This window comes from Gastrolobium bilobum, unplaced genomic scaffold (genome assembly GCF_033153095.1).
Source record: "Gastrolobium bilobum isolate Gb01-03AN ecotype WA unplaced genomic scaffold, APGP_CSIRO_Gbil_v1 utg11829, whole genome shotgun sequence".
Taxonomy (NCBI): Eukaryota; Viridiplantae; Streptophyta; class Magnoliopsida; order Fabales; family Fabaceae; genus Gastrolobium; species Gastrolobium bilobum.
Genome location: NW_026895834.1, coordinates 57764 through 70550, shown reverse-complemented (window position 1 = coordinate 70550; position 12787 = coordinate 57764). Strand labels below are relative to the sequence as shown.

The 12787-nt window shown below is 29.6% G+C and overlaps 1 protein-coding gene across 1 annotated transcript; it reads left to right on the top strand.

The window, feature by feature from the left end:
- The first annotated feature begins 6950 nt into the window (after window positions 1–6950).
- LOC133296274 (peroxidase 17-like) lies at window positions 6951–10507 on the top strand. The gene is made up of 3 exons (XM_061495221.1): window positions 6951–7160; window positions 7712–7903; window positions 9932–10507. Exons 1-3 carry the CDS (start codon window positions 6960–6962, stop codon window positions 10505–10507), a joined length of 969 nt encoding a protein of 322 aa, XP_061351205.1. The 5' UTR covers window positions 6951–6959.
- The last annotated feature ends 2280 nt before the right edge of the window (window positions 10508–12787 follow it).

The following is a 12787-nucleotide window of genomic DNA, read 5'->3' as shown; positions in this document are numbered from 1 at the left end:
GTTCAGTAAATAAATTCGGAGAATCATAATCATACAAAAGTGGGTGAAAGTATTAAATGCGGCGAATCATAACCAATCAACTGTTTAAGATTTATTGTTTGACGTCCAGCAACTGGAGAAATGATTTTACCTATATATATATATATATATGAGATAGGATTTGTAAGCATGTGACGCCATTGATCTTTTTTGATCTAACGACTATCAGATGAGGTGTCAAATTTGAAATTTGACACTGGTGTCAAAGGATCCTACCTCTCTCTCTCTCTCTCTCTCTATATATATATATATATATATATATATAGGAAAAACTACTCTTATACTACATGTGATAACTTTCTCTCCTACACATCCTTCGATAACTGTGCCACCTTTTTCTTTTCTTTTTATTTTTCAAGTGGTGGAGGTCACAAATTTATCTCTATGACATGAGATAATTTATCTCTTTTAACATGAGATTAATAAAACCCTATATATATAAAACCCTATATATATAGGATAGGATATTATTACTACCAATGTTACAAACATTTCTTAACCGTTGATTTCCATCAATCAACGATTATCATTTATTGCGAATTAATAATTAATTAATGAGTTTGATTTGTGAAAATAGTGACCGTTGATTGACAAAAGTCAATGGTCAAGATATAGCAGTGACATTGGTGGTAGTAACAATATCTTATCCTTATATATATATATATATATGGGAAAATATTTTGCCTTTTAAAGGATATAGACTTGTGTCATTTTAAGTGAGAGAAAGAGGTTAACAAATTAAAATATTGCTAATCTAATGAATAATTACGAATATATAGTTGTTTTGAAACTATTTACAAATTTATAGCACTCATTCACGCCCAATTTGGGCGTGAATGGTCACGCCTAACTTAGGTGTGTCTCACAAGAAATTCACGCTAAGTTTAGGCGTGACTCGTCTGATGTTGACACCTGGCACAAAAAAGTCAGCTTAAGAACAATAAAATTTTGAAAGGCCATAACTTTTGACTTGGGTATCCGAATCATGTAATTTTTTTCTATTCCACATAACTTTTTGAGATCTACGCAATGATACCTCATTTGACATATTTTATCTCTCACAATCACAGTTCAAATTTACAACAATGTTATTATTATAAAAGCGTTTAAACCTAAAAGCCTTCGAGTTATTTTCGAACCAACACCAAACACAGTCTTCTTTTTCAAAATCTTGAAATTGTAAAAAAAATATACAAAAAGCAAATATCTAACTTTGTTTATGAAGAATAACCTGGTTCTATCCTGCAAGCTCCACCACATCCATTGAAGAGAGATAGGAGCTCGCGACAAAGTGAGTGTGTGTGTTCTTTGTCTTTATTAAGAACAACAATTGAAGCGGAATAGAGCGGAAGTGAGATGTAGTGTTTTTTTTTAAAAAAAAATTTGAAAAAAATGATAATATAATATAATGTGGTCTCATTCCGGTGGCCCCTTTTGAAAACAAAAATTAATAGGTGATTTTCTTTGGCTTGGAAGTCCGAATATGTGATTTTTTTCCACACAAATTTTCGATATCTATTCACTGAAAAAATTTCGGAGAATTATTTGTTAATGTTGGGAAGTAAAAAATTAAATAGCATCATTCATAAAAATAAAATATGCCAAAAGGGGCATCCAATCGGAGGCTTTTCATGAGATTCCTAGATTCTTCTGGTGGACTTTATGCTCTGAAACATGCTTTGATAAAAGTGTTTGAGGTGTTATATATATATTTGTAATAATGCATTTTTTTACGTTTATATTAGTATAATTCACTTGAAACCCTTTAACCAAAGCATGTTTCACAGTATAAGAACAATTTTAATGCAATACATCAAAAGTTTTGCATTTTTTAATGCAACTTAAAGAACATTATATTATTTACAAAAAAAAAAAATGAACATTATATTCTCACCAATCTCTCTCATACTTTTATATTGTGACACTTATTTTTCTTACAATATTATACACTATTTTTTTTTCAAACAATTGGAAGAAAGTATATATTTTAAGGTTTCTCATTTTGGGGCAGAAATCATGGTGTTTTTGTAATCTTAATTTATTTCAGGGTTATTATAGTTTTTATAATTATAATTATTTAATTTTTTTAATCCCAATACGACGTCGTTTTGGGAGTAAATGCAGATAACTTATCTGCAGTAACTGCAAAAATATTATTCTGATATTTTAATATGACATTAAATATCCTTATTTATAGATGGACTAATCCACTTTGGTGCCATCTTTAATTTCAAGCTACAACTTAAAAGATAAAGTGATAAGAATACGACACAGAGGATAAGGATGGGGAGGTCCTAGTAGGCAGAAGACTATGTTTGGTGTTGATTCGGAAAGAACTAAGAGGCTTCTCGGTTTAAATACTCTTATTGTACTATTGTTGCAAATTCAAACTATGTTTGTGAGAGATAAAATATGTCAAATGAGATGTCATTGCGTAGATCTCAAAAAGTTATGTAGAATCAAAAAACAAATACCTGATTCCGATACCCAAGTCAACAATTATGACCTTGCAAAGTTTTACGATAAAACTGTTAACTTTTTGTGTCACATGTCAATACCAGATAAGTCACGCCTAAATTGTGTGTGAATGCCTCGTGAGTCACTCCTAACTTAGGCGTGTCCATTCACGCCCAATTTGGGCGTTAATGAGTGCTATGATTTCATAAATAATTTCAAAACAATTATATATTCGTAATTATTTATTAAAACAATAATATTTTAGTTTTTTTTGCCGAGAGAAAGACACAAATTAATATATATATATATATATATATATATATATATATATATATTTGAGTAGGATATTCTTACACCAGTGTAAGAGTTAGAAGTCTTACACTCAATCTTGATCTCGATCCACTTGTATCCAATGGCTCACATTATTAAAAAATTAGAGCCTTAGATATAAGTGAGATAATGGTCAAGATTGAGAGTATAATTTACACTGGTGTAAAACGATCTTGACCCATATATATATATATAGGGTTTGCTTTTTCTGTAGTTACTGCAGATAAGTTATCTGCAGTAAGCCCAATACGACGTCGTTTTGGGCGAAAATCATGGTGTTTTTGTAATTTTAATTTATTTCAGGGTTATAATAATCTTTATATTTATAATTTTTTAAGATTTCAATTCCAAAACGACGTCGTTTTGGGAATAAATGCAGAAAACTTATCTGCAGTAACTGCAGAAATATTTTTTCCACACACACATATATATATATATGTTAACATTTCTCCGGCCACTTGAGATAAGCTTCTCCAGCCACCCTTTTTAACTATGTATTCTCGGAAATACATAGCTATAACCTTAAAGTTGATTTTTTCTCTCTCCTCATTCACTTTTTAGATTCTCTCGGCTGACGTGGAAAGAAAATTTTTTTTAACGTTATAACTATATATTCCCGCGAATAATAATTAAAATGGGAGGGCTGGAGATAAGTTTATCTCAAGTGGCTAGAGAAATATTTTTTTCATATAAATGTAGGAAAAAATGTGTCATTATAAAGGACACAAGTTATTTCATTTCATAGACATAAAATGGTGAGACCCACACGTTCATTTTTTATATTTATTTTTTCAGTGGGACCCACACTTCTTTGTGCCTATGAAATGACACAGCTTGTATCATTTAAAATGACACATATTTTTTCACATACATATATGAGGTAGGATCCTTTGACATCAGTGTCAAATTTGAAGTTTGACACCTCATCTGAGAGCCGTTAGATCAAAAAAGATCAATGGTGTCACATGCTTACAAATCAGAGTCGTTGATCTTTTTTGATCTAATGACTCTTAGATGAGGTGTCAAATTTTAAATTTGACACCGGTGTCAAAGGATCTTGACTCTATATATATATATATATATATATATATATATATATTAAAAAACATAGAATTTGATGAGCTTTCTTTACTATCACATTAAAGATATTAATCACCATTAATGTTCACAAGAACCGCTTTAGAGTGTACGTCATTTTATATTCATTCCATCTTCAATGAGTTGTAATTGCAATTTATCACTCATTTATGATGGGTGGAATTAGAATTAAAAGAGCAAAAAAAAAACAGATAGAAAAGTAAAGTGCGCTTGTCAGCCTTGAATCTACACAAGTACCTCCTCCATCTTCAAAATTAGGGGTGACAAAATGAATAGGTGAATTGGATTCGTATCGTGTTAAAATTTGACCTGTGGGTTGAATTGTTTAATTTGAACTTGACACGTTTTATTTTATGGGACAAAAATTAAAACTCGGATCTAACCTGCGGGTCATAGGTCACACGAGTAAATACGTAAAAAATTAAAAATTAGTTTTTTAAAAAAAATTAAAAATAAAAAGGAAAATTGAATAAAATATATAGATTGACCTGTGACTCGTAATGAGTTGTCAAAAATTATAGGTTAGCAAACGGGTTACTGGAGTTAATGACTCGTAATGACTTAAATTTCAACATGTTATGTCAGGAATCATGAGCTATTTTGCCATCTCTATTCAAAATACAATTGGATCCATGATTAAATATATCGAGTTAGAGTTTAATATACATGATTAGGAATTAAAAATATAAAAAATGTAAAACCTCAAAATTTTAAAAATATTTTAATAAAAAACAAGAAATATTATTTTCATTTCTAGACTTATGAATGGATAAACATAAACCAAATCAAATTTATTAAAATCGAGATTTTACGTAAAATCAGAAGATGGATAAAAAATTATAAAACATAAAATCGTAACGTAAAAAAAATCATAAAAATATAAAATCATTTGAAATATTGGTAAAATCATTTTAATGAATTTTTTTTTGTTAAAATATAAAATGGTAGTGATAAATCGATATTTTACCTACCATGAACAAAATCCATATAAAAAAAATACATTTGAAGGCATTTTGCACCCATGTGTATGAATAAAGTGGCTAAAGTCAGGATACCAAAAAAAAAAAGTGGCTAAAGTCTAGAGGCTTGAACAATTTGTGTCGATCCAATGTTTAATTTTGGTTCCATTTAGTGTGCAAAGATAAAAAAAATAAATAATTCTTACCTTATTCTAGAGGGTCTGTGGCGCAATAAAAAAAGGGGATTTCCTCAAATATAGTTCTAATGTAAAGTGTAGCTTCTAGCTGTCCATCCAAATCTTGAATTAGAAGAAATATCATCTCATTCTTAATTGATATGATCAACTATTGATCTTAATTGTCTATATTTAGTAATAGTATTATTATTTTCATCTTCATTGCCTATCATATCATGAATTAGAATTCTTTTTAGGGGTTTAGATGTGACTCTACACGTACACCACATCTTCCGTATCCGTGTCCTATTAAATAGGAAAAAGTTCTTTCCAATGAATTTGTCTTTTAAAAGAATAAATAAGAATATATTACTTATTTTATTTTGATGATCGATAATATATTACTTAAAACAGTAAGAATTACTGTCAAAGTAAAAATATTTTAAAGTATTAAAATTTAAAAGGTATTTATCAGTAATTTTTTCCAACTAACGTAATTAGAAAGTATACTATATATATATATACCGTTAGATCAAAAAAGATCAATGTGTCACATGCTTACAAATCAGAGTCGTTGATCTTTTTTTGATCTAACGACTCTCAGATGATGTGTCAAATTTTAAATTTGACACTGATATCAAAGGATCCTACCTCATATATATATATATATATATATATATATATATATATATATATATATATATATGATGATGACGAATTTAGTGTATGCAACTCAATGTCATTTTAGATTTGAAAAAAGGGTCTTTTAATAAATTTATATGGAAAAAATAATTTTTCTTTTACTATAGAAAATTATTTTGTGTCATATGCACGTAAAAGTAAATGGATTCCTTTTGAACAGAGGAGACAAAAGAAAAAGATTAATGGAACCCAGTTATATGAATATATAAATACGGCAGGAAAATATTTTCTATAATAAAAATTGAAATATTATTAATAATTTATATGTAACGGAAAATAAAATTCACAAAGTGATATGTGTGTGAGGGGTATCGCTTCTCAAGCTGCTTGAGGTAACTTTATCTTCGACTACTAAAAATCATAACCGTGCAAAGATGGATCAATGGTAATAAAGGAAAAGAAAAGAAAAGTGAATCATAACCATTCAAAGGTAAATCAATTAATATAAGAAAATAAATAAAAAAACGACGTAATTTTGGGGTGAACGGAGATAAATATATCTCGAGCTGCTTGAGAAATATTTTTCTCATATATGAGATTATATTTATAACTTCTTATAATTATTTTTATAATTGTTGTATCAAAATCAAATCAATAGTTATAAAATAATATAAATAAGAGTTGTTCATTTAATTTTAATCCAACAATCATAAAAAATAATTATAAGAGAAAAGAAATTAGTATAACCTCTTCCTATGTAACACTTTTTCTATAATAATTTAGGGATATGTTTTTCCTTTTATTATATAAGATAATATATTTCTCCTATTCATATATCAAAAGTTATGTTAATATTTATTTATTTTAGTATTATTTTTAAAATAGTAGACCCCACATGCTTTGTAGTTATCATATGAGATAATAAGTCTCGGACAACATAAGACTTGTATTCCTCAATAATTTATTAAATATTCATTAAATTCAAAGTTTCCAAACACACCCAATTCTACTCTGATCTCTACTTTAAGAGAGTATTTATTAGTGTAAATAAAAAGATAAAATTGGAAAAGAGAAAAAGTAATAAGAATAAAAAGGAAAAAAAAAATTGATGTTATGAGATGGAACACCAAATTATTAGGTGGTCCTGGATGATTTAATATGTTTCCCTACTTTAAATACACACACGAGGCTTCTTCAGTTTCCCAAGATATCAAAACAAGAGAGCATTTTTGATACACACACAAGCCAACCCATAACCATGTCTCTAATTCTGATCTTCCTCTTACACATAACCAGTTTCACCATGGTAACATCATGGGAGCTCCGACCTGGGTTTTACTCAAATACATGTCCAGAAGTTGAACTCATAGTTCGAGATGTCATGAAGAAAGCCCTCGCAAGGGAACCAAGAAGTGTTGCCTCTGTTATGCGCTTCCAATTCCATGATTGCTTTGTCAATGTACCTTACTTTTTCACTTCCTTCAAAATTCAATCTTATATATATATATATATATATATATATATATATATATATATATATATATATATAGGTAGGATCCTTTGACACCGGTGTCAAATTTCAAATTTGACACCTCATCTGAGAGCCGTTAGATCAAAAAAGATCAATGGTATCACATGCTTGCAAATCAGAGTCGTTTATCTTTTTTGATCTAACGGCTCTCAGATGAGGTGTCAAACTTCAAATTTGACACTGGTGTTAAAGGATCCTACCTATATATATATATATATATATATATATATATATATATATATGGGAAAAATTATATTTACAAAATTTTTTGTTTACAAACTACACTATGTTCTCCGGGAAGAACACTAGGTTACACTATGTTCTCCTGGTAGAACATAATGTATTTGTAAAAAAATTTGTAAACGGATCTTTCCTCTATATATATATATATATATATATATTAATTAGTTTATATTAAATATCCACATTCATTTATTTTATTATTATTTTTCTAAATGAACATTATTGAATTGGTGAAGGGGTGTGATGCTTCTATGTTGCTGGATGACACACCAACTATGCTTGGTGAGAAATTAGCACTCTCGAATATAAATTCGCTTAGATCATTTGAAGTTATTGATGAAGTTAAGGAAGCACTAGAGAAAGCGTGCCCGGGAGTTGTTTCTTGTGCAGATATCATAATCATGGCTGCTAGAGATGCTGTAGCACTGGTTCGTACTCATCTCTATATTTGACATTTTTCTTCTGTTTTATTGGATTATATTTGTTATAGAAAATAAATTTATCTCGTACATATAAAAATATGTGAGGTCTATATAATCTCATACTCTCATGTGAGAAAATAAGAGAAGAAAAAAATATGAGCAACATATATTTTTATATGGAAAAAATGTTTGTCATTTTAAATGACTGAAAGTTATGTCATTTTAAGAGAGATACAGACACAGAAAATTTGAATTTTAAATTGAAAAAAACCACCCACTTTCTCTCTCCCATGATTTCCGTTTTTCTGTATCTATCTCTATCCTAAAATGACATAACTTATGTCATTTAAAATGACAAACACCAAACTCTTTTTATATATAAGTAAAAATTAAATTTATCTCTTAATATTTTTTCTTATTCTTAGTTTTGATATTGGGTTTTGGGTCATTGATCGACTTTGCGTTATCGCCTTTTGCATTTGCAAATATATGTTTTCTCGTATTAAAATTTTACGAAATTTTGTCATGTAAAAATTATTATTATTTATTTGTACTAGACAATTTGCATAGTTAATCTTTAAAAATATAAGAGAAAGAAAAAGAGGGAAATAAGAAATAATGACAGTGATGATTATTCTTATGTGAAAAATATCATTTATATAAATAATATGAAATAATAGTATATGGAAAATGTTCACGCTTTTGGACCTCGCATCACGAGGATCTTAGCTGGAAAGTACTATTTGTTTGTTTTATTAAAAAACTTTAAATATAATTTCTATTAATATAAACCGTCCTATCATAACTGCATGATGCTGCAGTTATTTTCGAACTCTGCAGGACCCATATTCTTATGGTGTATTTTTCAAATCCTTTTCGCAACTCAGTGTCATCATAATAAAATAAAATTAACATTGATGAGCAATAAAACAAGGTCTATCTTTAGGCAAGTTACATTCATGTTATAAAGATAAAGATAAACTTAGTGAGGTCCACAATTAAATAAAAAATAAAATATATATTAAATAGTAGACCTTATTAATTTTGTCTCTAAAGCATGATGTAACCTGTATGATGTAACATGATGATTATATTTTTCATAAAATAAACTCTCAACGTATGTTAAATTTAGAATAAACTTATTTCTAAATGCTTTTCCTTTTCTATTGTTCCTATTTAAAATTGTTAGGTCGTCTTCGTTTTTTAATCTTTATGTAGATTTGGAGTAAACTCTTTTGAATGTTTTCCCCCTTTTTCTTAATTATATCATTTTTAAATGGGTAAAGGATTTCTTCAGTCACCGGAGATAAAGTTATCTCTAATGAGCTCAAAACGACGTCGTTTTGGGATGGAAATCAAGGTATTTTTGTAATTATAATATATTGCAGGGTTATTTTAGTCTTTATCATTATAATTTTTTAATCTTATAACTCAAAGCGACGTCGTTTTGAGTTTACTGGAAATAACTTTATAATTTTATCTCCGGTGACTGGAGAAATACTTTTCTCTTTTTAAATAAATAAAGATGGGAAGGGTTACGTTTACAACTTTTTTTGTTTACAATTCTTACAACCTCAACTATGTCTCTCGGGAGTATACTCTCCAGTAGTGTACTCCCGGGAGAACATAGTTGAGTTTGTAAGAGTTGTAAACAAAAAAAGTTGTAAACGTAATCTGCCCCAATAAAGATATACCCATTTTTAAATTTTATGGATCTGGATCCTCTCATGTGAAAATTCACATGATCATGTCATGTGGAGAATCATAACCATACAAAGGTGAATTAATGGTAAAAAGTAAGGAGAGAAAAATATATATTAAAATAGGTAATTACAAAATCATAACCGTTGATTTACCTTTGTATGATTGTGATCTTCCCACATGACCATATCACATTTTTTTATGCACATGAGAGAATTCATTTCCAAATTTTACTGAGGTCATATCAAAATATAATTCAAATTAAGTTAATGATGGATGCATATTTAACTATTCACTTTGTTAAAAGTAAAATAACTTTTTCTTATATTTCAGACTGGAGGACCCGATTGGACGGTTAATTTGGGAAGATTGGATAGCTTAACTGCTAAACAAGAAGACTCAAACAATATAATGCCAAGCCCAAGATCCAATGCAAGTTATCTTATTGGCCTCTTCCAAAAGTTCAACCTTAGTGTGAAAGACCTTGTAGCACTCTCAGGATCTCACTCTCTTGGCCAAGCTCGTTGTTTTTCAATCATGTTTAGACTATACAATCAAACTGGAAGTGGAAAAACTGACCCTACCATTGAGCCAGAGTTTAGAGAAGAGCTTAACAAGCTTTGTCCACTAAATGTTGACCAAAATGTGACAGGGAACCTTGATGCCACACCCTTTGTGTTTGATAATCAATATTTCAAGGACTTAGTTGATGGGAGAGGCTTTCTTAACTCTGACCAAACACTTTTCACTTTCCCAAAAACAAAGGAGTTTGTGACGTTATATAGTAAAGATCAAAGTGAGTTTTTTGATGCATTTGTGGAAGGGATGCTGAAAATGGGTGACTTGCAATCTGGTAAGGCTGGGGAAGTGAGAAGGAACTGTAGAGTGGTGAACCCTCGCCAGCCTTAGTTGCTCTTTGTGTCTCAACATGAGACGAAGGATTACAATAAATCAATATAGATTATGCTTTTTTTACTTTGTTGAATAATAATGACTATTCAAATACATGTAGTATGTGATTAAAACTCATGGATTATCATGGTTCTATCCAAATTTTCAACAATATATATTTCAAACTTACGTCGAAACGTACTGAAACGTTATGAAACATCACGACACACGACACGATACTATATGTCATTTGATATGTTAATTTTAAAAAAAATTAAATTTTAACATATTGGGACACGTTTTAATATTAAATAGTACATTATATATATATATATATATATATATATATATATATATATATATATATATATATATATATATATATATATAAGGGCAGGATATTCTTACACCGGTGTAAGAATTAGAAGTCTTACACTCAATCTTGACCATTGATCCACTTGTATCCAATGACTCACATTACTAAAAAATTTGAGCCCTTAGATATAAGTGGGATTAACGGCTAAGATTAGGAGTGTAACTTACACTGGTGTAAAATGATCCTTACCCATATATATATATATATATATATATATATATATATATATGGTGTAAAATGCAGATCCTTACCCATATATATATATATATATATATATATATATATATATATATATATATATAGTGTATGTTACATTTTATATTCAATAACTTAACAACAACAAAAAAGTGAAGGAAGAAAGAGTCTTTTCTTTTTGAATCGAACTAACAACTTCTTTGTTTAATCAGGGATTATGCATAATTTAATCCTTTATTTTAATTTTTAATTAGATATATGTATATTAATTTTTGAATTTTTTTTATTTTATTTAAAAAAACATCATTTGACCATATCGAATCGGTCAAACACGCATATCAGATTTATCAAAGTGTAAAATATCATTGACTGTGTGCCAAACATGTATCGGGAGTACGTCGGTGTTTGATCGGTGTTGGACACTGATCTGGATAAAATATAGTAGGCCTGTTAAAGGCCCAGAAACATACAAACGAAGCCCAATTTCACGAAGGCCCCGAGTTAGGCGTGATGGCCCCCATCGCGCATAACACGACGCGTTGCCCCATCGCGCATGAAATCGCCCTTTAGCATAACTTCAAAGGCAAGAAAGCTATCTCAAGTGCTAATACAAACTCACTGCGCCTTTGTACTAATAAACAGAGGATAACACCAGCTTGCCACTACTCTACCAAGATAGCCTAGTATAAAGAGATAAGGCTATAGCCAAACTTGCAGCCCATGAATGGCCAATCAGAGGCCATACCATACCGCCTTCTGAAGGCGGCAACAGAACCACTATATAAACAGATGGTACATGTCTAGGTATGATCATCTAATTCAATAAGAATACACATACACCTGCAATTGATATTGACTTAAGCATCAGAGTGTCATTGCAGGTACCCCATCCAGTCTCAAACGATCGCGCCAACAAAGGACCAGAGTCAACATACCATCATCAACAACCTCAAGCCCAAGAAGCAGAGCATCCACATCATTTCAACCGTGTGTGATTAGGCCCGATATACTTTGGCCAGCCCGTATTGTATTTGGTCTGATGAGACACCAACTCTTAATCTGTTTTAAAGTGTTCGTGCTTTATAAATTATAATAGAAATGATTCACGCCTAAACATGCAAAGTCTCCTTAAACATACAAATTTATTTAAGAAGTTACCAAAACAAACAACGTGTAAAATACACATAATGACAAGCTCAACGAGTGTTTTAATTTTTCTTCAATTAAACAATCTAATGGATGTTTTTCATTTTTAAAGTATTACATATGTTAGAATATCTAAGAAATGTCTCGTAATATCATTATTGTAAATTAAAATATCTTAAAATTGAGTTTTACATTTTCTTATTCATCACAAATTCCGTAGCAAATACTAACATAGAGATTTAGTGACAGAATCATCATCGGACTTGTCCAGACAACAGACCATGTTCTACTATTGTTTCCGTCGCTAAACAAAGTTTACAAAACGATAGGTTTTGTCTGACTATTTACAGATAAAAATTAAATATTCGATCTTCCTCATTTACATCTTTGTGAGGGATTTAAAATCTTAATCCTGGATTTGCCTCAAACTTTAGATTAACCGATGGGGAACCTATGAGATTACCGGAGGAATAATCTAAAAAAAGAAAAAGAAAATTAAAAGTAGAGATTGATTTTCTATTTATGAATATATCCAATTTTAATATAGTCAACAAATTGAAAAATGTAATTTCATTTTTAAA

What these genes read in the sequence shown, in the direction of transcription:
- LOC133296274 (XM_061495221.1), top strand. Translation starts at nt 6,960, where the DNA reads ATGTCTCTAATTCTGATCTTCCTCTTACACATAACCAGTTTCACCATG. An exon ending in TCCATGATTGCTTTGTCAAT is followed by an intron (nt 7,161 to 7,711) that starts GTACCTTACTTT and finishes GAATTGGTGAAG; the next exon opens with GGGTGTGATGCTTCTATGTT. An exon ending in CTAGAGATGCTGTAGCACTG is followed by an intron (nt 7,904 to 9,931) that starts GTTCGTACTCAT and finishes CTTATATTTCAG; the next exon opens with ACTGGAGGACCCGATTGGAC.